Source organism: Hyla sarda, chromosome 9 (assembly GCF_029499605.1).
Source record: "Hyla sarda isolate aHylSar1 chromosome 9, aHylSar1.hap1, whole genome shotgun sequence".
NCBI classification, from domain to species: domain Eukaryota; kingdom Metazoa; phylum Chordata; class Amphibia; order Anura; family Hylidae; genus Hyla; species Hyla sarda.
Genome location: NC_079197.1, coordinates 125,303,840 through 125,329,977, shown reverse-complemented (window position 1 = coordinate 125,329,977; position 26,138 = coordinate 125,303,840). Strand labels below are relative to the sequence as shown.

The 26,138-nt window shown below is 44.9% G+C and overlaps 1 protein-coding gene and 1 long non-coding RNA gene across 4 annotated transcripts in view; one reads left to right on the top strand and one right to left on the bottom strand.

The window, feature by feature from the left end:
- LOC130291428 (uncharacterized) overlaps positions 1-26,138 on the bottom strand; it is a 73,420-nt gene that overhangs the window by 28,582 nt on the left and 18,700 nt on the right. The gene's annotated exons all lie outside the window — the stretch shown is intronic.
- Positions 2,313-26,138, top strand: part of ADGRG4 (adhesion G protein-coupled receptor G4) — a 114,816-nt gene continuing 90,990 nt past the window's right edge. Inside the window, exons 1-2 of one of the 3 annotated variants that reach the window (XM_056540140.1) lie at positions 2,313-2,389; positions 3,100-3,198. In XM_056540140.1, the coding sequence (XP_056396115.1) occupies positions 2,386-2,389; positions 3,100-3,198 (103 nt within the window). In that variant the 5' untranslated portion in view covers positions 2,313-2,385. Of the gene's footprint in view, positions 2,390-2,934; positions 2,992-3,099; positions 3,199-26,138 lie in introns of those variants that run through there. The other 2 variants (XM_056540141.1, XM_056540142.1) reach the window with 2 other exon arrangements.

Here is a 26,138-nt window from a genome sequence, read left to right as displayed (position 1 = left end):
ATTTACCCTTACTGGAACAAAGATCTTACATTTACCCTTACTGGAACAAAGATCTGACATTTACCCTTACTGGAACAAAGATCTTACATTTACCCTTACTGGAACAAAGATCTTACATTTACCCTTACTGGAACAAAGATCTTACATTTACCCTTACTGGAACAAAGTCTTACGTTTTGTATAATGTACAGTTACAGAATAAATCCGGGGGGGATGTGTATGGTGCTTTAAGGCTGAAATTTCTGGATGTAGTACTCAGCTTTGAAAAGTGGGCATCCTGAACAGTCGACTACCCTCATCATCTTAAAGGGGTAGTCCAGTGGTGAAAAACTTATCCCCTATCCTAAGGATAGGGGATAAGTTTGAGATCGCGAGGGGTCCGACTGCTGGGGCCCTCTGCGATCTCTCTGTACGGGGGCCAGGCTCTCGGGACAGATAGCGGGTGTCGACCCCTGCACGAAGCGGCGGCCGACACGCCCCCTCAATACATCTCAATGGCAGAGCCGGAGATTGCCGAAGGCAGCGCTTCGGCTCTGCCATAGAGTTGTATTGAGGGGGCGTGTCGGCCGCCGCTTCGTGCAGAGGTCGACACGCCCCCTTCCCGCGGGCTGTCGGGGCTCCGTACTTATCTTTAGGATAGGGGATAAGTTGTTAACCACTGAGTCACCACTGGACTACTCCTTTAACCTACATTTCTATTTTTTAGCTTCTGTACCTTGGGAATTTTACCAGCAGTGTCTGAAGAAGTATTTTGTTAAGACACATTACTTTGTATTGCACTTTTATTGGTGCCATAAATAATTTATTATTATTATGAAAATATTAAAGGCTTCCTGAGAAATAATATGTGGTTAAATAGTCAGCAAAAATTGATTGATAATTGGGTGATAGAAATATTATTGATTAATAATTATTTGCTACCTACAACAGATAATCTGTTTCTTTGGGGACACTGCCAAGTTGACATAGGGAGTGATAAAGGCCAGGCAATGTTTACTGGGAATAAGTATGTAAATGAGTGCTTCTTCAGAAGAAAGACAGCTACAATTTATGGACACAAAGTAAGCAATGCACATAGGGTGGATACAATGTAAGCAATGCAAATACATTTTCTTCCTCTATTAGAGTAAGGCGAGGATAGGGTGAGCCTTAAAGGGGTTATCCAGGAAAAAAACCTATTTTAGATATCAACTGGCTCCAGAAAGTTAAACAGATTTGAAAAGTACTTCTATTAAAAAATCTTCATCCTCTCAGTACTTATGAGCTGCTGAAGTTGAGTTGTTCTTTTCTGTCTAAGTGCTCTCTGATGACACGCGTCTCGGGAACTGTCCAGAGTAGAAGCAAATCCCCATAGCAAACCTCTTCTACTCTGTGCAGTTCCCGAGACAAGCAGAGATGTCAGCAGAGAGCACTGTTGCCAGACAGAAAAGAACAACTCAACTTCAGCAGCTGATAATTAATGTAAGGATTAAAAAAAAATTAATAGAAGCAATTTACAAATCTGTTTAACTTTCTGGAGCCAGTTGATATAAAAAAAAAGTTTTTTCCTGGACAACCCCTTTAAGATTAGGGATGCCCTTATTGAGGCAAGCTCCATGAGGCAGCCTCTCCATGTCCATCGGGGCATATCATCTCATGGGCATATCATATCATGCCCTCTCATCCTCCCCCACTTAGGATATTTTTTTTTAATTTAAATTTTTTTACATTTTTTAAAAAATTTTAAAATTAAATTTTTTTTAAAAGTAATTATAATAAAGGCTAAGATTTAGGGAATCTTTTTCGAACCATGGTCTTGTTGTGATGACTCCTTATCTCATGGATAGTTAGAATGATGAGCTAAATTTATTGAAAGGCTTCTGCCTCTTAAAGTAAACATGTAGTTGGTATAAAAAAAATTGGAATCAGGGCACCCAAGACTAGAACTCAGATCATCTTTAATACATCTTTATAGCAAGAAAAAAACAAAAAACAAAAAAAACACTAAAGTGATGTACACCCAAATAATGCAAAAGAAGATACATTTTATTAGCATCAACTATTACAAGAGACATAGACTGATGAAGACACTAAAATGGCTCAAGACGAGCCACATGACAATGAGAGTGGACCATGGACTGATCGCCCTAAAAGAACGTGTGAATGTAATAATAAACCATATCGACGACCTCCTAAGCACTGCAGCCCCACTGTATGGGGGGAGATTTATCAAAACCTGTGCAGAGGAAGAGTGGTGCAGTTGCCCATAGCAACCAATCAGATTGCTTCTTTCATTTTCCACAGGCCTCTAAAGAGGCCTGTGGAAAATGAAAGAAGCAATCTGATTGGTTGCAATGGGCAACTGCACCACTCTTCCTCTGCACGGGTTTTGATAAATCTCCCCCTATGAGTACAAATATCCTATATCCTATAGTCCTATATATATAGTTTACTAGTTCTAGTAAAATGCCGGGCAACAATCAAAGGGTAAAATATGTATAAAATGTCAGACGCAAAGTAAATACACGCAAAGTAGAAAAATCTTACAATCAGTTGTAGATTATAACACAAGTCATGTAAACCAACAGTGAGCACATGTGCCCCCCAAACCCCCCACGTGTTCTGTCATATACCATGTGACTTCCTCAATACATCTGGCACATTGTACACCAGTGTACAGCTAGAGTTTTATTTTTTAAAGACCAAAATGTGAAATGCTGATCTTTAAATATTCCCAATATATATGTTGATAGAAGAGAAATCCAGCACTACCAACCTCCATCATTTTCTCTGTAAAGTGGGGCAAGGGAAGGGTCCCCCTGGACCCAAGGGCATCACAAACAAAAGTCGATCTTCATTTTGTCATGATAAAGACTTCCTATTCTATACCCACCTGGCTGACATGAACTAGCTGCCTGTATATCCTATGTGGGAAATGAGCAATGTCAGATTCTAACCAGAACAGGTTTTAACCAGCGCTGGTGTTTACATTGTCTCTGCTGCATATTGGATGTATGTTCTTTTGTTTTAATATCCTGCATTGATACGACAGTCAAACAATATAATCAGAGAACAAGGAACATAAAGTGTCATAAACCAATAAAATTTCTTCTATTTCAGATGTCAATGGAATTAAAATGAAGGATCCGGGGACCAGCCGATGTCTTCTAAATATTTTGTTAATGCTGATATTAACCATTGATCTACAAACATCAACAGGTAAGATTAACTACAGGGTGGGCCATTTCTATGGATACAGCTTTATAAAATGGGAATGGTTGGTGATATTAACTTCCTATTTGTGGCACATTAGTATATGTGAGGGGGGAAACTTTTCAAGATGGGTGGTGACCATGGCGGCCATTTTGAAGATGGCCATTTTGAATCCAACTTTTGTTTTTTCAATAGGAAGAGGGTCATGTGACACATCAAACTTATTGGGAATTTCATGAGAAAAACAATGATGAGCTTGGCTTTAACGTAACTTTATTCTTTCATGAGTTATTTACAAGTTTCTGACCACTTATAAAATGTGTTCAATGTGCTGCCCATTGTGTTGGATTGTCAATGCAACCCTCTTCTCCTACTCTTCACACACTGATAGCAACACCGCAGGAGAAATGCTAGCACAGGCTTCCAGTATCCGTAGTTTCAGGTGCTGCACATCTCGTATCTTCACAGCATAGACAATTGCCTTCAGATGACCCCAAAGATAAAAGTGTAAGGGGGTCAGATCGGGAGACCTTGGGGGCCATTCAACTGGCCCACGATGACCAAACCACTTTCCAGGAAACTGTTCATCTAGGAATGCTCGGACCTGACACCCATAATGTGGTGGTGCACCATCTTGCTGGAAAAACTCAGGGAACTTGCCACCTTCAGTGCATAAAGAGGGAAACACATCATCATGTAGCAATTTTGCATATCCAGTGGCCTTGAGGTTTCCATTGATGAAGAATGGCCCCACTATCTTTGTACCCCATATACCACACCATACCATCAATTTTTGTGTTCCAACAGTCTTGGAGGGATCTATCCAATGTGGGTTAGTGTCAGACCAACAGCGGTGGTTTTGTTCGTTAACTTCCCCATTCACATAATAGTTTGCCTCATCACTGAACAAAATCTTCTGCGTAAACTGAGGGTCATGCTCCAATTTTTGTTTTGCCCATTCTGCAGCACCTGAAACTATGGATACTGGAAGCCTGTGCTAGCATTTCTCCTGCGGTGTATATAGTAGTATATAGCAGTGTATACGGATACTGGAAGCCTGTGCTAGCATTTCTCCTGCGGTGTTGCTATCAGTGTGTGAAGAGTGGGAGAAGAGGGTTGCATTGACAATCCAACACAATGGGCAGCACATTGAACACATTTTATAAGTGGTCAGAAACTTGTAAATAACTCATGAAAGAATAAAGTTACGTTAAAACCAAGCACATCATTGTTTTTCTTGTGAAATTCCCAATAAGTTTGATGTGTCACATGACCCTCTTCCTATTGAAAAAACAAAAGTTGGATTCAAAATGGCCAACTTCAAAATGGCCACCATGGTCACCACCCGTCTTGAAAAGTTTTCCCCCTCACATATACTAATGTGCCACAAATAGGAAGTTATCACCAACCATTCCCATTTTATTAAGGTGCTTCCTCTATATATGTTAGATGCATGAATAGATAGGGATAGATAAATGATAGATTGTAAAAAAAAAAATTCAGGGAAACACAATGCACAATGTCAATCTAAATTACAGCATTTAGTTTCAATGTAGCTAATCCACAGAAAAGTAGATCAAAGCTCTTGGCCCCCAATGCAAAACTGTACCCAACCTGACATGTCATTTATAATGCTGGTATGTGGACCTATTGGGCTCCCTCAGACACCAGAGCCTGTTATAAATGGTGCCATTACACCCTCTATAGTTATACTGCTGCTGCTAATCTAACAGGAACAAACATTACATTATAGACTATGGCAGCACAGATAATGTGTGACACATTTATAATAATGGGCAGCCATAGAGGAAATGACACAATATAGAGAAGACTAATTGTTGCACGGTAGTTTAACCCCTTTGGGGCAAAGCCATTATTAGCTTTTTTGTTAAATTTTTTTCATCCTCACATGTTCACAAAGTCATAATTGCTCCATCAATATAGCTGTATAAGGGCTTGTTTTTTGTGTGGGAGATGTTGTTTTGTTCAATGGGGTACTCCGGTGCTTAGACATCTTATCCCCTATCCAAAGGATAGGGGATAAGATGCCTGACCGCGGGAGTCCCGCCGCTGGGGACCCCCAGCATCTTGCACACGGCACCCCATTTGTATCACGCCCCCTCCCATAGGCTTGCATTGAGGGGCGGAGCGTGACGTCACACGGGGGCGCAGGCGTGACGTCACACGCCGCCCGCCCTGTGGTCGCCCGTAATCAGACCCGGAGCGAACACGCTCTGGGGACTGATTACAAACGGGGTGCCGCATGCAAGATCACGGGGGTCCCCAGCGGCGGGACTCCCGCGGTCAGGCATCTTATCCGCTATCCTTTGGATAGGGGATAAGATGTCTAAGCACAGGAGTACCCCTTTAATGTCAACCTGGATATTGGCATAAATTGTATTGAGAAACAAAAATAACAAATATTTGTGGGGGAGCATTGAAAAAAAACACATATATATATATATATATAATGTAATGGCACTAGACAGAATTTTAGAAATTTCTACATATTATTAAATAAGATAAACTAAAATTGTGCAGGCAAAAAATATATTTCAGTTATTGGGCTATAAGAGAAAAAGGATGTGCTTAGTGAGAATCCCTTTAAAATATGCTGCTATATGAGCTCCCAACTACAAAGGCATTCTTGACGAAATTCCAGGTTGGGGTGGTGTCGCTCTGGTGTCTGCCTTGCTATTTTTGGTAATGGGTTTGTACATTGTTATATATTGTTAGCCTTATCTGGCTTTGAGAGATGTTTTTTTCTGCCCTTTTGCACTTTTTCTACTAATGATGGATGGCATTTATTGATGTATATGTAGATTGAGTGACACCCTGTGTATTTTTATCCCCCCTTGGGTGGAATTCCTCCATTTTTACATTCTATGGAATTAATAAAATTTATACGTGTTGGATTAATTATTTTGTAAATGACTCCATCCTTTTTGCTTGTGTTTAAAATTGTGCATGGACATAAGTATTCAGACACTTAAAATGTTGCTCTGGAGGGGGGCCTCTCATTTCTCTTGATCATCTTTGAGATGTTTCTGCACCTTCACTGGAGTCCCCTGTGGTAAATTCAGATGATTGGATAGGATTTGGAAAGACACAGCCCTATCTATATAAGGTCTCACAGCTAATATAAGGTGGCACATCTGGGGAATGGTCCAAAAATGAATTGCAATAAAAGTTCCCAAGAGCACAGCAGCCTCCATAATTCTTAAATGCAAGAAGTTTGGAACAACCAGGGCTCTTCCTAAAGTAGGCTTCCACACCAAATATAAGTAATCAGGGGAGAAGGGACTTGAGAGGTGACCAAGAACCAAAGGTCACTCTGGCGAAGGTCACTCTGGTTAAGCTCACAATATCCTGTGTGCAAATGGGAGGTCAACCATCACGGTAGCACTCTACCAGTTTAAGCTTTATGTCAGATTGGTCAGAAAGAAGGCACTGAAATGAATGTCCTTGAGTGGCCAGGCCAGAGACCTGACTTAAACCCAATGGAGCATCTCTGGGGAGACCTGAAAATGTATTCCACTGATGGCTCCCTATCCAACCTGACAGAGCTTGAGAGGATCTACAGAGAGAAATGACAGAAAATTCCCAAAACCTTGTGGCATCATCCCAAAAAGACTGGAGGGTCTAATCACTGCCAAAGGTGCTTAAGCAAAGTACTTGAGTAAAGAGTCTGAATACTGTTTTTACTGTGTCATTAAAGAGTATTGAGTGTAGAATAACGGGGAAAACTTGAATTTCTGAATTTAAAAAAATAAATCTATATTTACCTACCTCAGTCCCCTGCATCTGCCACATCAGTGCTCTCAATCCCACCTTGGTCACTGTTTCTTCCTTGTTCCTATGACGTGCCAACCCCACAAGAACTGCCTGGCTCAGCCAATCAGTGACACAGTGTCTCACCTCAGTCAATGATTGGCTGAGTGTCATGTATGGGCAGGGAAGGAGTGCTCACTATTCTCGCCACTTCCCCTATCCCTGCCCTAGGTAGCGGGTTCATAACCACGGTGACGGTCCCTACTTACAATAAGTGAGGGCAGTTCAGTCAAAATAATAAACTATAATGCAGACGGAGTTTGGCACACAGAATGGAATCACTCAGACTAACAGAAATAATAACTAAACATACACACAATAAGTCGCTGTCAACACGCCAAGTCGATACCAAGAGGTTACAGATATGCCAGTTCGCAGAGACAGGAGAAGAGTCAGAGAGCGGAGCCAAAGGGTCAAAATGCCAGATATGACAGATACAATATAAATGCTAGCTAGGAGTAGACAGAGCTCTATAGCAGGCAAGCATTGGGAGTAGGCTGCCAGCTTATCTGGAGCCAGAACAGGTGCTCCAATCAAGGTCAGCTGACCAGTCCAGAGAGCCGGGCCTATCTCAGCAACAAGAAACAACAAAGAACCTGTCAGAAACTTTTTAACCCTATAGGTTCTGACGGTAACCCCCCCCCCTTTTAGAAGGGGCCACAGTACCCTTAAATTTGGGTTTATCCAGATGAGAGTCATGAAATTTTATGACCGAGGTGGAAGAATGTATGGACGATGCTGGAAACAAATTGAACCCCTCGATCAGACATAATATTTTCTGGAACCCCATGATACCTAACAACATGTCTTAAAAATAAATCAGCAAGAGCTTTTGCCGAAGGGAGATTTTTTAGAGGAACGAGATGACACTGTTGACTGAACCTGTCCACCACAATCCATAGAAATATGAGTCCAGGGCGTCATGGGAATGGACAATGGACCCAACTCTCCTGCACGACGTGTCTGAAGAGTTTTTGCTCGAGCACAAATTTCACAAGAAGCAACAAAAGCCTCCCCATCCCTGTTGAGAGTTGGCCACCAGAATTTCCTTTGAAGCAATTTCCCTTTACCTTGAATGCCAGGATGACCTGCAAATGGGGAGCAATGACACTCATCAATAATACGGAGGCGAAACTGACTAGGTACAAAGATCTTGTCTCTGGAATCTCTGGAGGAACTAAACCTTGATTGTTCAATATCTGAGAAGTTAAATCTGCGGACACTGCAGAAATAACCGCACTTTCTGGAAAAACAGAATCAATAGGCTGAGAAGCACTGAAACTCCGAGATAAGGCATCAGCCCTGACATTCTTAGTACCCAGACTGTAAGTAATAACAAAATTAAACCGAGTAAAGAACAAGGCCCACTGGGCATGACGAGGATTGAAATGTTTGGCAGATTCAAGGAAGGTTACATTTTTGTGGTCAGTGATTACTGTAACCTGATGAACTGCCCCCTCAAGAAAATGTCTCCACTCCTGAAAAGCCCACTTGATTGCCAAAAGTTCTCAATTTCCTACATTATAGTTTTGTTCAGCGGTGGAAAATTTTTGAGAGAAAAATGCACAAGGACATAACTTCGTCAAAGAAGTAGATCCCTGTGACAATACTTCTCCAGCACCAACTTCAGAAGCATCAACTTTAACAATAAAGGGCTTGATCTGATGTGGCTGGACTAACATCAGAGCAGAGATGAAACCTCCCTTGAGATGTACAAAAGCTGCCTCTGCCTCCGGAGACCAGTTAACTAGATCTGCCCCTTTACGAGTCAAAGCAGTCAATGGTTTGACGATGATAGAAACATTTTTTAATACATTTTCTGTAGTAGTTTGCAAAACCCAAAAACCATTACAATGCCTTTAAAGAAGTAGGCCGCACCAAGTCACAAACTGCCTTAACCTTCTCAGGATCCATTTTAAAATGTCCTGGAGTTAAGATGTACCCCAAAAATTGTACCTCTTTAATTTGTTTAGACAAAGTACATGGAGGACAGAACGTACATGATTCACATGAGATGACCAATCACAAGAGATTAGGATGTCATCTAAATACACCACTAGGAATTTTCCCAAAAATTTACGAAAAATATTTGTTAGGATTCGGCAGGCTGGAGGTGGATCCTCTGTGTCAGAGAGGGATTGGCGTGGACCGTACCGGTGGACCGGTTCTAAGTTGCTACTGGTATTCACCAGAGCCCGCCGCAAAGCGGGATGGCCTTGCTGCGGCGGTAGCAACCAGGTCGTATCCACCGGTAATGGCTCAACCTCTCTGACTGCTGAGACAGGCGCGGTACAAAAGGACAAGGCAAGAGCAAGGTCGGACGTAGCAGAAGGTCAGGGCAGGCAGCAAGGGTCGTAGTCAGGGGCAACAGCAGAAGGTCTGGAACACAGGCTTGGGACATACACTAAACGCTTTCTCTGGCACAAGGCAACAAGATCCAGCAAGGAAGTGAAGGGGAAGTGAGGTTATATGAGCAGGGAGCAGGTGGAGGCTAATTAGACTGATTGGGCCAGGCACCAATCATTGGTGCACTGGCCCTTTAAATCTTAGAGAGCTGGCGCGCACGTGCCCTAGAGAGCGGAGCCGCGCGCGCCAGAACGTGACAGCCGGGGACCGGGACGGGTAAGTGGCTTGGGATGCGATTCGCGAGCGGGCGCGTCCTGCTATGCGAATCGCATCCCCGTCGTGAATGTCAGTGCAGCGCTCCCGGTCAGCGGGTCTGACCGGGGCGCTGCAGAGAGGAGAATGCCGCGAGCGCTCCGGGGAGGAGCAGGGACCCGGAGCGCTCGGCGTAACAGTACCCCCCCCTTAGGTCTCCCCCTCTTTTTGTCTCCTTGTCCCTTCAAATGAGACGAGAACATAAGGGGCGACTCTTGAGTTTCCTTCCGGAAAAAAGAGAAGTGCTGGGAAGCAACATCAGCGGCAGGCAATCCAGAAGAAGTGGGAATGGGGAGGGGGGGCAGAGGGTGAAGCTTGTCACGGGGCAGAGTGTTACCAGGAAGGGGGCTATGAGGAGCAGATGTGAGGCATCGTTTGTGACAAGCAGGACCCCAATTCTTGATCTCCCCGGTGGTCCAGTCAAGGGTGGGAGAATGACGTTGGAGCCATGTCAGACCAAGGAGGACTTCAGAGGTGCAGTTGGGCAGAACAAAAAATTCAAGTTTCTCGTGATGCAGTCCAATGCTCATAAGCAGGGGTTCTGTGCGGTAGCGCACAGTGCAGTCAAATTTTACTCCGTTGACCGAAGAAATGTAGAGCGGCTTGACGAGACGGGTCACCGGGATGCAGAACCTATTAACCAAAGAGGCCAGAATAAAATTTCCAGCAGAACCAGAGTCCAAGAAGGCCACAGCTGAGAAGGAGGAGTTGGCAGAAGGAGCAATCTGCACGGGCACAGTGAGACGTGGAGAAGCAGAATTCACACCAAGGGACGCCACTCCCATTTGAACAGGGTGCTTGCGTGCGTTTCCCAGACGCGGAGGACGAATAGGGCAGTCCACCAAGAAATGTTCGGTACTAGCGCAGTACAGACATACATTTTTATCTCTGCGACGAGTCCTCTCTTCATGGGTCAGGCGAGACCGATCCACTTGCATAGCCTCCTCGGCGGGAGGCACAGGGGTAGATTGCAAAGGATACTGGGAGAGAGTTGCCCAGAGATCAAGGTCTTTTTCCTGGCGGAGCTCCTGGTGTCTTTCAGAAAAACGCTTGTCGATGCGGGTGGCCAAAAGGATAAGTTCAGACAGGTTTAGCTGGAATTTCTCGTGCGGCCAGTACATCTTTGATGTTGCTGGATAAGCCTTTCTTGAAGGTCGCGCAGAGGGCCTCATTGTTCCAGGCTAGCTCGGAGGCAAGGGTACGAAACTGGATGGCGTATTCGCCTACGGAAGAAGTTCCTTGGACTAGGTTCAGCAAAGCAGTCTCGGCAGAGGAGGCCCGGGCTGGCTCCTCGAAGACACTACGGACTTCAGCAAAGAAGGACTGGACTGTGGCTGTGGCAGGATCATTGCGGTCCCAGAGCGGTGTGGCCCAAGACAAGGCCTTTCCAGACAGAAGACTAACTACGAAAGCCACCTTAGACTGTTCTGTAGGAAATTGGTCCGACAACATCTCCATATGTAGGGAACATTGAGACAGGAAACCACGGCAGAGTCTAGAGTCCCCATCAAATTTGTCCGGCAGGGACAAGCGGAGGCTAGGAGCGGGCACTCGCTGCAGAGGAGGTGCAGGAGCTGGCGGAGGAGATGGTTGCTGCTGTAGCAGTGGCAGAAGTTGCTGTAGCATGGCGGTCAACTGCGACAGCTGCTGTCCTTGTTGGCGATTTGCTGAGATTGCTGGGTAGGTCAGCGAGACTTGGCAGCGGCACCTCAGCTGAATCCATGGCCGGATCTACTGTTAGGATTCGGCAGGCTGGAGGTGAATCCTCTGTGTCAGAGAGGGATTGGCATGGACCATACCGTTGGAACGGTTCTAAGTTGCTACTGGTATTCACCAGAGCCCGCCGCAAAGCGGGATGGTCTTGCTGCGGCGGTAGCAACCAGGTCGTATCCACCGGTAATGGCTCAACCTCTCTGACTGCTGAGACAGGCGCGGTACAAAAGGACAAGGCAAGAGCAAGGTCGGACGTAGCAGAAGGTCAGGGCAGGCAGCAAGGGTCGTAGTCAGGGGCAACAGCAGAAGGTCTGGAACACAGGCTTGGGACATACACTAAACGCTTTCTCTGGCACAAGGCAACAAGATCCGGCAAGGAAGTGAAGGGGAAGTGAGGTTATATGAGCAGGGAGCAGGTGGAGGCTAATTAGACTGATTGGGCCAGGCACCAATCATTGGTGCACTGGCCCTTTAAATCTTAGAGAGCTGGCGCGCGCGCTCCCTAGAGAGCGGAGCCGCGCGCGCCAGAACGGGACAGCCGGGGACCGGGACGGGTAAGTGGCTTGGGATGCGATTCGCGAGTGGGCGCGTCCCGCTATGCGAATCGCATCCCCGTTGTGAATGTCAGTGCAGCGCTCCCGGTCAGCGGGTCTGACCAGGGCGCTGCAGAGAGGAGAATGCCGCGAGCGCTCCAGGGAGGAGCAGGGACCCGGAGCGCTCGGCGTAACAATATTGTTGACCAAATTCTGAAAAACTGCTGGTGTATTACCAGATATTCAAAATGACCTTCATGGGTGTTAAACAGAGTTTTTCATTCTTCACCTTCTTTTATTCTAAGCTAAAACTTTTAACCCCCGCTGTGCCCGGGCTGTAAAACTATACATAATAAACTTTCACTTACCTGCCTACGATCCCCCCGTTTTTTCCGATATCGCCGCCCCGTTCTCCGGTCCCGGTCTCTTCCTCTTCCTGCGGGTTGGTGACTTCACTCTGCGCTCAGCCTATCAGCGGCCGCAGCAATGTCCCGTTGTGGCCGCTGATAGGCTGAGCGCAGAGTGAAGTCACCGACCCGCAGGAAGAGGAAGCTGACAGGGCGGCGATATCGGAACAACGGGCGGCGATATCGGAACAACGGGGTATCGTAGGCAGGTAAGTGAAAGTTTATTATGCATAGTTTAACAGCCCGGGCACAGTGGGGGATAAAAGATTTCAGTTGGAGAACTCTTTTAAGTTTAGAAAACCAACATGCTCCCTGTTTTTGATTAAACAAATCTGGAATGAGAGGCAATGGATATTGATTTTCAACATTAATCTTATTCAGACCCTGATAATCAATACACGGCCTTAACCCTCCGTCCTTCTTTGTCACAAAGAAGTAACCTGCTCACATAGGAGATACAGAAGGATGAATATGACATTTTTGCAAACTTGACTGAATATAGTCCTTCATAGCTTCCCTTTTGGGACCAGACGAATTATAAATTCTCCCCTTAGGATACTTGGCATCAGGTACAAGTTCAAAAGACAGTCATAATCTCGATGTGTGGGCAAAGTGGAGGAGGCCTCCTCAGAAAAAACATCACAAAATTCAGAAATCAAGTCAGGTAGATTACTTTAAAGGGGTATTCCAGGCAAAACCTTTTTTTTTATATATATCAACTGGCTCCGGAAAGTTAAACAGATTTGTATATTACTTCTATTAAAAAATCTTAATCCTTCCAATAGTTATTAGCTTCTGAAGTTTTCTGTCTAACTGCTCAATGATGATGTCACGTTCCGGGAGCTGTGCATGATGGGAGAATATCCCCATAGGAACTGCACAGCTCCTGGGACGTGAGTCATCAGAGAGCAGTTAGACAGAAGACAACAACTCAACTTCAGAAGCTAATAACTATTGGAAGGATTAAGATTTTTTAACTTTCTTTTAAAAACAGCTCCCTGTCTGTCTTCAGGTTGGGTGTGGTTCTGCAGCTCAGTTCCATTGAAGTCAAGTGAGCCAAGTAGAACCACACCAAACCTGGAGACAGATGTGGAGCTGTTTTTGAAAGAAAGTAGCTGTGTTTTTTCTATTCATGGATAACTCCTTTAAGCCTAATTCACTGATTCACACAGAATCCTGTGCTTTATTTAAAAAAAAAAGAAAACAAAAACTTCATTTGTATAGCCCTGCAGGACCCCTTTGAATGGTATTGTTTGGATGCTATGACATGTATTGAAGGTTGGAGTAGTTAGCCAGCTGACTGGCTGTTATTGCACTTATCCTGTTCGTATTGCCAGCCATTTCTATATGCTTTGTGTTGATGTTTGCAGAAGGTCTTTCAATCTCATGTACTGTGACACTACAGCTCAAACACCTACTGTTCCATGAAAGAATTGTGAGCTCCGCAGCAGACCTGTCACCTGCAGGATATTTTAATTAAAAACAAAAGCCTTTCCTCTGTGTTCACATACTACGGTCATATAGGAATTTATGGTGTACATAATGTTTGCCTAATTTATTTTGTGTTTATCCTTTACATTTATGTAATGCAATGGGAAGAGAATGGGCCTAAAATATGAAGCCTTTTGCGGCATAAAACTTACATTTTACTCCTCAAATACATTCCCAAAAAAATATCTGTAAACAAAAGGCCAGCTTCACACGAGCATATAGAAATATGTATATAATACGGATCTGTAATATGAAAGAATTTGAAATTATATACTTTGAGTGTTTCATCCGTATTTCCCCCAAAAATTCCAATGTCCATAATAGCATATTTTTGGTCACTTTTTATACCATGAAAAAAAGAATAAAAAGCAATCAAAACGTCCAATCAATACAAAAATGGTACCGCTAAAAACTTCAGATCAAGCTGAGCCCTCATACCGCCCCATACGCGGAAAAATAAAAAAGTTATAGGGGACAGAAGATGACAATTTTAAACGTATATATTTTACTGCATGTAGTTATGATTTTTTCCAGAAGTATGACAAAATCAAACCTATATAAGTAGGGTACCCTTTTAATCGTATGGACCTACAGAATAAAGATAAAGTGTCATTGTAGAAACGGAAGCCCATAAAAGTAAAAAAAAAATTGTTTTTTCTTCAATTTTGTCGCACACTGATTTTTTTCCCGTTTCGCTGTAGATTTTTGGGTAAAATAAAAGTGCAAAACCAGAAAAAACCCTGGTCCTTAATGGGTTAATGGCACCTGTTTGAACTTATAAGTATAAAAGACTTGTCCACAACCTCAAACAGTCACACTCCAAACTCCACTATGGCCAAGACCAAATAGCTGTTGGAGGACACCAGAAACAAAATTATAGACATGCACCAGGCTGGGAAGACTGAATGTTGATGTGAAGAAATCAACTGTGGGCGCAATTATTAGAAAATAAATGACATACAAGACCACATTCAAAATTCACATTGAAATCCGTATTGATTTTCACTGATGATAATTCACATTTCCACAGCAACAGTAACAGTATGCTGAATATTTAAAAACTTATTATATGTACAATAATTATACATATAATTGTCAATGAAAAGGAAATGAAATACAGAAAGATTGGCTGATAGAACAAATTTATCATCTCTCCAATCTTGTCCACAAATAAAAACCTAGAGAATTACAAGATTTAAGAATGCCCCAAAATATTGTTAGTTACATAGTTAAATAGTAACGGTGAATAAGGACACATGTCCATCAAGTTCAACCACGAAGGGGAGAAGATGGATTAAGGGAGGGGTATGGGTATATACTGTTTGATCCCATTGGATCATAATAGATACCAAATTAAAGTGGCTATTTGCTGGTGGTAAACAGGATTCTGTAATCTACTTATGGTCTAACCTGTATAAAATAGGCTTCTTCAGTAATGAGGCGATAACTCCAGGTAATCCATGGACAAAGTCAATAATACCAAGAGATTAGCAGCTTTGGGACACGCAGAAGGATTCTCAGCTTGATTAAAAACATCTTATATGCCAAGAAAATGTTGCCAGTAACTAGTGTATGCCAGTATGCACAAAGAGGCTTTTACTTTATTGTTTTATTACCATATGTTTCACACTGAAAAATACCTGTCATTTAAAAAACTTCACATTTAGGAGACATGACAAAAGTTGCGATCAGTCATAATCTCAGTCCTGAGACCCCCACCGATCAGGGGTAAAAAAGCTTTAGAAGCTTCCTTCCCTGGCCCACCACAATCTCTGACCATCTTCTCTGGACGACCCCATATACTGTTGGCTATGTTCACATGTTGGAATGTCAACACGGAAAATCTCTGTGTAGAAATTCCGGAGACTGCACAATATGCTGGAGCTAGGACCGCACGGGAACGCGGCGTCTCATAGATAATAAACAGGTTCATTCTTTCTGTGGACACGGAATTTCAGCCATGTGCACAGTGCAGCAGAATCCCGTTAAGTTCAACAGGACTCTGCTGCAGCAGATTTTTCATGCAGAATTCCAAGAGGAATTCCGAACGGAAATTCTGAGATGTAAATGGGGCTGCTGGATAGAGATTGTTCTCCTGACCGGTGAGGGTCTTAGCACTGAGACCCAGACTGATGAAAATATTGGCCATGTCTCTGTGACTGGTACACTTTAACCCCTTAATGACCAGGCTAAAAACAGTAGGTCTGTATGCAGTTTTTTGTTTCCCACAAATAAGCTTCCTTTGTTATTTATTTATATTTTTGGCAACATTAAAGGGGAATTCCAGGCAAAAACATTTTATCCTCTATCCAAAGGATAGGGGATAAGATGTCTAATAGAGGGGGGCCCGCTGCTCTGACCCCCCGCAATCTCCCTGCAGCAACCTCTGTGGGCCCCCCGCGATCAGACATCTTATCCCCTATTTTTTGGATAGGGGATAAAATGTTTTTGCCCGGAATACCCCTTTAATCATCTGACATGTTAACTTTATTCATGTTAACCCCATATAACCTTTTTATTTTTTAGTCGACCCAGCTGTATGAGTGCTCTTTTTTGCATCATGATCTTTAGTTGTTATCAGTCACATTTGGATAGGACTTTTTGATGGCTTTTTATCCAATACTTTCTAAGATTTTGTTTGGTAATTTTTCCTTGTGTGTAGTTCACTGTATGGGAGTAATTACATTATATTTTATTAGTTTAGACATTTCCACACATGATACCAAATATGTTTTTTTATTCTGGATTTACACTGTGCATTTTCTTTTGCATTTTCTTAGCTTTTGTTCCCCATGCTTTGAAATGCATCAAAAATATATTTGTATTCGGGGCTACACACTCATGCTTGTGGCTGCAAACGTTGCATACATACCTGTATAAATTACATTAACCTTAGCAAAACTATCTGAATTGTGCCATAAACCGAGTCTGTGATACTGTGCAATCTGGACCTGACGAAGGAGGGGGAGCCCTCAGAAACATGTTGCCCAAACCTATATTTCTGTAATACACAATCTTATGTTTATTACAATAAAGAAACATAGTCTATACATCTGCCTATTGTGTTATCATATCGGTGAATCACTACAGCCAAAAAACTGACTTTTGGAAGGCAAGGGACCCCATCCAGGGACACCCGCACCTCCACATCGATTCTCCTATAAACCGTGTCTGAGGGCATGCCTATAGAGGGCATACCCTATAGATTAATGAAGAGCAGGGGGCGTTATATACCTACGCCCCTTGCACTAAGTCCTGTAAACCCCCCAGAGTTGGGGGGCATTGTATACTCCCGCCCCTCACACAAATACAGCCTTAACAGGCTTAAAACTTGTACTCGGGGCTACACACTCGTGCTCGTGGCTGCATTAACCTTAACAAAGCGGGCTGAATTGTGCCATAAACCGTGTCCAAGGGCACGCCTATAGAGGGCAAAAGTTAAACCTATTAGGATGAATAACAGTGTTCATAATTATAATAACCAAAGATCAACCACCATATATCCTACTCTAGACTATCTTATGAGGTAGAAACGCTGTGACTGCCAACTAGTTACCATCTGAGCAGATAACTGGTACTGAGAAGCTGTGGTAGTCACGCCCAACAAAACATATTAACTGTCTTACTGTTACGCCAAGCGCTCCGGGTCCCTGCTCCTCCCCAGAGCGCTCACGGCGTCTCTCTCCCTGCAGCGCCCCGGTCAGACCCGCTGACTGGGAGCGCTGCACTGACATTGCCGGCGGGGATGCGATTCGCATCCCAAGTCACTTACCCGTCCCGGTCCCCGGCTGTCATGTGCTGGCGCGCGCGGCTCCGCTCTCTAGGGTGCGCGCGCGCCAGCTCTCTGAGACTTAAAGGGCCAGTGCACCAATGATTGGTGCCTGGCCCAATTAGCTTAATTAGCTTCCACCTGCTCCCTGTCCATATTACCTCACTTCCCCTGCACTCCCTTGCCGGATCTTGTTGCCTTGTGCCAGTGAAAGCGTTTAGTGTTGTCCAAGCTTGTGTTACCTGACCTCCTGCTATCCATATTGACTACGAACCTTGCCGCCTGCCCCGACCTTCTGCTACGTCTGACCTTGCCTCTGCCTAGTCCTTCTGTCCCACGCCTTCTCAGCAGTCAGCGAGGTTGAGCCGTTGCCGGTGGATACGACCTGGTTGCTACCGCCGCAGCAAGACCATCCCGCTTTGTGGCGGGCTCTGGTGAACACCAGTAGCCACTTAGAACCGGTCCACTGGCACGGTCCACGCCAATCCCTCGCTGACACAGTGGATCCACAACCTGTAAACCGAATCGTGACAGTAGATCCGGCCATGGATCCCGCTGAGGTGCTGCTGCCAAGTCTCGCTGACCTTACCACGGTGGTCGCTCAGCAATCGCAGCAAATTGCCCAACAAGGACAGCAGCTGTCGCAGTTGACCGCCAGGTTACAGCAACTTCTGCCACTGCTACAGCAGCAACCATCTCCTCCGCCAGCTCCTGCACCTCCTCCGCAGCGAGTGGCCGCTCCTAGCCTCCGCTTGTCCCTGCCGGACAAATTTGATGGGGACTCTAGACTCTGCCGTGGATTTTTGTCTCAATGTTCCCTGCATATGGAGATGTTGTCGGACCTATTTCCTACAGAATGGTCTAAGGTGGCGTTCGTAGTGAGTCTTCTATCTGGAAAGGCCTTGTCTTGGGCCACACAGCTCTGGGACCGCAATGATCCTGCCACAGCCACAGTCCAGTCCTTCGCTGAAGTCCGTAGTGTCTTCGAGGAACCAGCCCGAGCTTCTTCTGCCGAGACTGCCCTGCTGAACCTGGTCCAGGGTAATTCTTCAGTAGGCGAGTACGCCATCCAATTTCGTACTCTAGCTTCCGAATTATCTTGGAATAACGAGGCTCTCTGCGCGACCTTTAAAAAAGGCCTATCCAGTAACATCAAGGATGTGCTGGCCGCACAAGAGATTCCTGCCAACCTGCAAGAACTTATCCATTTGGCCACCCGCATTGACATGTGTTTTTCTGAGAGACATCAGGAGCTCCGCCAGGAAAAAAACCTAGATCTCTGGGCACCTCTCCCACAGTATCCTTTGCCATCTACGCCTGGGCCTCCCACCGAGGAGGCCATGCAAGTGGATCGGTCTCGCCTGACCCAGGAAGAGAGGAATCGCCGTAGGGAAGAAAATCTTTGTCTGTACTGTGCCAGTACCGAACGTTTCTTGGTGGATTGCCCTATTCGTCCTCCACGTCTAGGAAACGCACGCACGCACCCAGCTCACGTGGGTGTGGCGTCTCTTGCTTCGAAGTCTGCTTCTCCACGTCTCACGGTGCCCGTGCGGATTTCTCCTTCTGCCAACTCCTCCCTCTCAGCCGTGGCCTGCTTGGACTCTGGTGCCTCTGGGAATTTTATTCTGGATTCTTTGGTGAATAAGTTCTGCATCCCGGTGACCCGTCTCCTCAAGCCGCTCTACATTTCCGCGGTCAACGGAGTTAGATTGGATTGCACCGTGCGTTACCGCACAAAACCCCTCTTAATGTGCATTGGACCCCATCACGAAATGATTGAATTTTTCGTCCTTCCCAACTGCACCTCTGAGGTCCTCCTCGGTCTGCCATGGCTCAAGCTTCATTCTCCTACCCTTGACTGGACCACCGGGGAGATCAAGAACTGGGACTCTGCTTGCCACAAGAAATGCCTCTCCTCCCCTCCCAGTCCCGTCAGGCAAGCCTCAGTGCCTCCTCCTACACCTGGTCTCCCCAAGGCTTATCAGGACTGTGCCTTGACTCCTCATGGCCCCCGTCCTGGTGACACCCTGCCCCGTGCCAAGCTTCACCCTCTGCCCTCCCTCCCCATTCCCACTCCTGCTGAACTGCCTGCCTTTGAGGAAACCCTACAATCACTCCCGGTGTCCTCGTCCCATGTGAAGCAGTTGCCGGACAAAGAAAGGGGGAAACCTAAGGGGGGGTACTGTTACGCCAAGCGCTCCGGGTCCCTGCTCATCCCCGGAGCGCTCACGGCGTCTCTCTCCCTGCAGCGCCCGCTCGCGAATCGCATCCCAAGTCACTTACCCGTCCCGGTCCCCGGCTGTCATGTGCTGGCGCGCGCGGCTCCGCTCTCTAGGGTGCGCGCGCGCCAGCTCTCTGAGACTTAAAGGGCCAGTGCACCAATGATTGGTGCCTGGCCCAATTAGCTTAATTAGCTTCCACCTGCTCCCTGTCCATATTACCTCACTTCCCCTGCACTCCCTTGCCGGATCTTGTTGCCTTGTGCCAGTGAAAGCGTTTAGTGTTGTCCAAGCTTGTGTTACCTGACCTCCTGTTATCCATATTGACTACGAACCTTGCCGCCTGCCCCGACCTTCTGCTACGTCTGACCTTGCCTCTGCCTAGTCCTTCTGTCCCACGCCTTCTCAGCAGTCAGCGAGGTTGAGCCGTTGCCGGTGGATACGACCTGGTTGCTACCGCCGCAGCAAGACCATCCCGCTTTGCGGTGGGCTCTGGTGAACACCAGTAGCCACTTAGAACCGGTCCACCGGCACGGTCCACGCCAATCCCTCGCTGACACAGTGGATCCACAACCTGTAAACCGAATCGTGACACTTACCGTTACTGGCACGGCAACTGTTAGATGCTTGTCAGGCATACATGGTGCTAACCCCTGTCCCTGCCATTAAGAGGCAAAATAAACTGTTGGGTAAATGATATGTGAGAACCTGCCCACATGACCAAAGATCCTGCAACGCTAGTTTGCCTGTAGACTAAACGAGACTCATGTAAGCACCTTACCTGTAGATTTACCCAGACTATACACAGCCAGTCATACCCTTAGATGTGACATGTATCTACCAACTGCTCTGAGACCATGTTAGTAACAAATGACATATACAGCACATTCCCCTGCATCCATGGCAGGCACAAGTATGCCAGCTCCTACACGATGAGATGTCATTGCTCTGAAGACATGTCAGTAACAACAAACTATGTAATGCTTCCCTATGCCAACTGGCAGGCATGACTGGTAAACAACCACCAATGGGTCGTTATGTTATTGCTCTGAAACCGTGTCAGTAACAATAAACTATGTGGTGCATCCCCCTGCAGATGTGGCAGGCATGACGGGTAAACAACCACCTATGTGTCGTGATGTTATTGCTCTGAAAACGTGTTGGTAACAATAACCTACGTGGTGCATCTCCCTTCAGACATGGCAAGCATGACAGGTAAACAACCAACTATGTCTCGTGATGTTATTGCTCTGAAAATTTGTCAGTAACAATAACCTACGTGGTGCACCTCCCTTCAGACATAGCAGGCATGAGGGGTATACAACCACCTATGTGTCATGATGTTATTGCTCGGAAGACGTGTTAGTAACAATAGCCTATGTGGTGCATCCCCCTGCAGACGAGACAGATACAGTGGGGCAAAGAAGTATTTAGTCAGCCACCAACTGTACAAGTTCTCCCACTTTAAAATATGAGAGAGGCCTGTCATTTTCATTATAGGTATACCTCAACTATGAGAGACAGAATGGGGGGAAAGAATACAGGAAATCACATTGTGGATTTCTAATGAATTAATTGGTAAAATAAGTATTTGGTCACCTACAAACAAGCAAGATTTCTGGCTCTTACAGACCTATAACTTCTTCTTTAGGAGTCTCCTCTGTCCTCCACTCATTACCTGTATTAATGGCACCTGTTTGAACTTGTTATCAGTATAAAAGACACCTGTCCACAACCTCAAACAGTCACACTCCAAACTCCACTATGGCCAAGACCAAAGAGCTGTCAGAGGACACCAGAAACAAAATTGTAGACCTGCACCAGGCTGGGAAGACTGAATCTGCAATAGGCAAGCAGCTTGGTGTGAAGAAATGGAAGACATACAAGACCACTCATAATCTCCCTCGATCTGGGACTCCATGCAAGATCTCACCCTGTGGTATCAAAATGATCACAAGAACGGTGAGCAAAAATCTTAGAACCACATGGGGGGACCTAGTACATGATCTGCAGAGAGCTGGGACCAAAGTAACAAAGGCTTCAGTCAGTAACACACTAATCCACTAGGGACTCAAATCATGCAGTGCGAGACGTGTCCCCCTGCTTAAGCCAGTACATGTCCGGGCCCGTCTGACGTTTGCTAGAGAGCTTTTGGATGATCCAGAAGAGGATTGGGAGAATGTCATATGGTCAGATGAAGCCAAAGTAGAACTTTTTGGTAAAAACTCAACTCGTCGTGTTTGGAGGGGAAAGAATGCTGAGTTGCATCCAAAGAACACCATACCTATTGTGAATCGGTGGGGGGGGGGGAGTAAAATTAAGCTTTGGGGCTGTTTTTCGGCAAAGGGACCAGGATGACTGATCGGTGTAAAGGAAAGAATGAATGGGGCCATGTATCGTGAGATTTTGAGTGAAAATCTACTTCCATCAGCAAGGGCATTGAAATTGAAACGTGGCTGGGTCTATCAGCAGGACAATGATCCCAAACACACCTCCTGGGAAACGAAGGAGTGGCTTCGTAAGAAGCATTTCAAGGTCCTGGAGTGTCCTAGCCAGTCTCCAGATCTCAACCCTATAGAAAACCTTTGGAGGGAGTTGAAAGTCCATGTTGCCCAGCGACAGCCTCAAAACATCACTGCTCTAGAGGAGATCTGCATGGAGGAATGGGCCAAAATACCAGCAACAGTGTGTGAGAACCTTGTAAAGACTTACAGAAAATGTTTGACCTCTGTCATTTCCAACAAAGGGTATATAACAAAGTATTGAGATGAACTTTTGTTATTGACCAAATACTTATTTTTTACCATAATTTGCTAATAAATTCCTTAAAAATCAGACAATGTGATTTTATGGATTTGTTTTCCTTATTATGTCTCTCATAGTTGAGGTATACCTATGTGTCAGCAGCAATAACTATATGAAGCATCTCCCCTGTTGATGTGGCAGGCACGATGTGTGTGCTCTATAATGACTAATGCACAGTAAAAAATGCTATGGAACGTAGGCTTGGCATAGATGGTAGTAATGTCTACCTTGTATTAATGCTGTGAATGTTTGACAGACTGACTGTATGGAAAACTAGAACAAAGCACTGAATGAATACTAGCCGGAAAAATTACTATGAACAAAACACCGAACACGTTATGAACGTGTGCATCGAACACCTGCTACAACCGTATGTACAGTAATAAAGCTATAATGTATGCCCAGCATACCAAACCTTATGCCCAGACTAAATGTATTGACCAAAGACAGAGGATAGATGCAACATATGCACAGACTAAATACTAAAACGGTATGAACCGACTAATGCAAGAATAAATGCTATCACATATGTACAAAATACATGCTAAAACCGTATGTCCAGTCTAAATGCTCTAAAGTGTGCACAGCCCAAGTGCATTACCGTAAGCACAGCTTAAGGCACAAAATAAATGTTATAACCGTATGTACATTGTAACACTCACGGTTAGGAAGACAGGAACACCGGAAGTAGTGCATCTGCTGGACCCGTGTGGTAGATGATTCGGGCTGTGCCAGGGAGCGGAGTCTAAGGTGCCACTGGTTTTTACCAGAGCCTGCCGCAAAGCGGGATGGTCTTGCTGCGGCAGGCGGGACCCTGGTCGCTACCCCTGGCTCGACCACACAGGCTGCTGAGGAGATTCGAGGCACTGGAGGGATGCAGAAACTCATAGTCTGGATAGCAGAAGGTCAGGGCAGGCAGTACAGGTGCGTAGTCGGGAATGTTGCAGGAGGTCAGTGGGCAGGCAGCACAGGAGCCAGACCAGGTCACAGAACAAGGGCTCAGAAACATGGCAAGGGAAATCACAGTAACGCTTTCTCAATGACATGAGGCAACAAAGATCCGGCAGGAAAGTGTGGGAGGAGCACAAGAAAAAGGGAGTGACAGGTGCAAATGGGGCGCACCAGCCCTTTAAATCTTAAAGCTCCGGCGCGCACGTGCCCTAGGAGATGGGGACATGTGCGACGGAGCTGAGAAGCACGAGAGGAAACAGCAGAGGACCGAGGTGAGTGATGGGCTAGGACTTGCATGCGGGCACATCACGCTATGCGAATCCCAGCCCCGCCGGCTGGTGGAGGGAGCGGGGCAATGCACTCACGGCCAGCGTGAGCAGCTGGAGCACATAATATAACACCTATGCACAGCCTAAAGCTACAATTATATGCAGAATAAATTATATAAAAGTATACACCCTATAAGCAATGCTGTATGCACAGCAACAATGCTACTACTGTATGCACAGAACAAAATGCTATAACGTATGCACACATAAGCACAGAACAAAAGTTGAGAACTCATGCACTTTATAAATAATCATATGCACAGAACAAACCCTATAACCGCATGCTTGGAACAGCTGTAAACGTACGCCCTGAAGCAACACAGAATAAACGCTATATCATACACAGAATAATGATGACATAGCAGAATGAATGCTAAACTATACATGCTATAAATGCTACAACGTAAGCATGATTTGAATGTTATGACATATACACTATATGAAAACTATGAACTTGTACAGAATACATGCTATGATTGTATGTATTAAAAACAAAAAGAAGGTATGCAAGGCATAAGCCATGAATTTACACATGACTCAAATACTATGAACAAATGAACTAACTATAAACGCATGATAAACTACAAAACATATACCTAATGTAAGTGCCATTAAAACATGAACGACAAATTCTACGAATGTATGTATGATTTATTACTATTTAACGTGTGCACACAAAATATTCTGAAAGACCTCCAAAAATGAATATGTGATGCACATGCACAGCATAAATGCTATGACATATGTAAGATAAAACGCTATAAACAGAATGAATGCTGTGATCATATGCACAGAAATAAATGCTATATGACCATAAGCACACAAATATATGCCATAACCATAAACACACAAATAATGCTAACCATGTGCACACAATATAAATATAATACCGTATACTAAATACATGCTAAGAACCTATGCATGAAATCAACGCTATGAATTATACACAATAATGTTATAAGATATGGAGGGAAAACAAACAGGAACGTATAACCAGTGAAATGCCACAAACATATATCCAGTGTAATGCTGTGAATGTATACACAGTATAATGCTACCAATGTACATAGTATGATGCTATGAACGTGTGTGCAGTATAACGCTATGAACGTATACACAGCATAAATGCTATGAATATGTGTGCAGTATAATGCTATGAACGTATGCACAGTACAATGCCACAAACGAATACCCAATATAAATGTTTATAAAGTACATTATACACACTATAAAGCTCAGAACAACATATGCGAGATTTATCAAACTGTGTGAGAGAAAAAGTGGAGTGATTTTTCCACAGCAACCAATCACAGCTCAGCTTACAAGCTCTGGCAAAATGAAAGCTGAGCTGTGATTGGCTGCTGTGGGAAAATCCCTCTTTTTTTCTCTCACATAGTTTGATAAATCTGGGCCATAGTGTCACGCCGTATTATCACTAAGATGGACATATTGCAAAATTTGTGTATTATACCAAGCTTGAATGCACTGCAACTCCCGCCAGTGGGTTCAAACCAGGGTGGCAGGGTGGCTCCAGCTAAAGGTCACATGACCTGGAGTGAGAGCCAGCCGGAAAACAGGTCCTGCATGCTGCTTTGCAGGGAAAAGAGGGCAAATGTAGTCCTTAACGAGCCTGCTGACATGACTCGCAACTGGACATGCATGCCACCACACTGAATGGCACCAACAGAATTTGTAAACCAAGCACAGACCAATATATATATATATATATATATATATATATATATATACATATATATATACATACATATATATCTAAATATAAATATCTACTAAACCAGAACCTGACCGCTGACTGCTGGCTCACGAATCCGCCAGCGCTGCGGGCAGAGTCAGCCTGCTGGAATGTAACCCCAATACCTTACCATGCTGATGGTGGGCGGCCAAGCATCCCACCATGAGGCAGCCAGCATACCAAGAGATTGAGCCACCTGACCTAAACTCAAGAACAGCAAGGCTAAATCACCAAAGAAAAAAGGTTGGGTGAAGCTCAACGACTAACTCTTTGGGGTGAATCGGACCAAGGTTAACTGCCGGGCACTTATACCCTAAGTACCAGTTAAATTGAAGTAAAAATGGAAGAAAAAGTGCAGTCCTCAGGTGTTCACCTGGGGATATCTGTAAGTGATGAGGGTGAGGTGTGGTCATAAAAAGGTGGGGGAAGACTTCCGGTTCCGGAGCTGCCATGCTCAGCCGCAGCAAAGACGGCTCCTGTGCCTCCC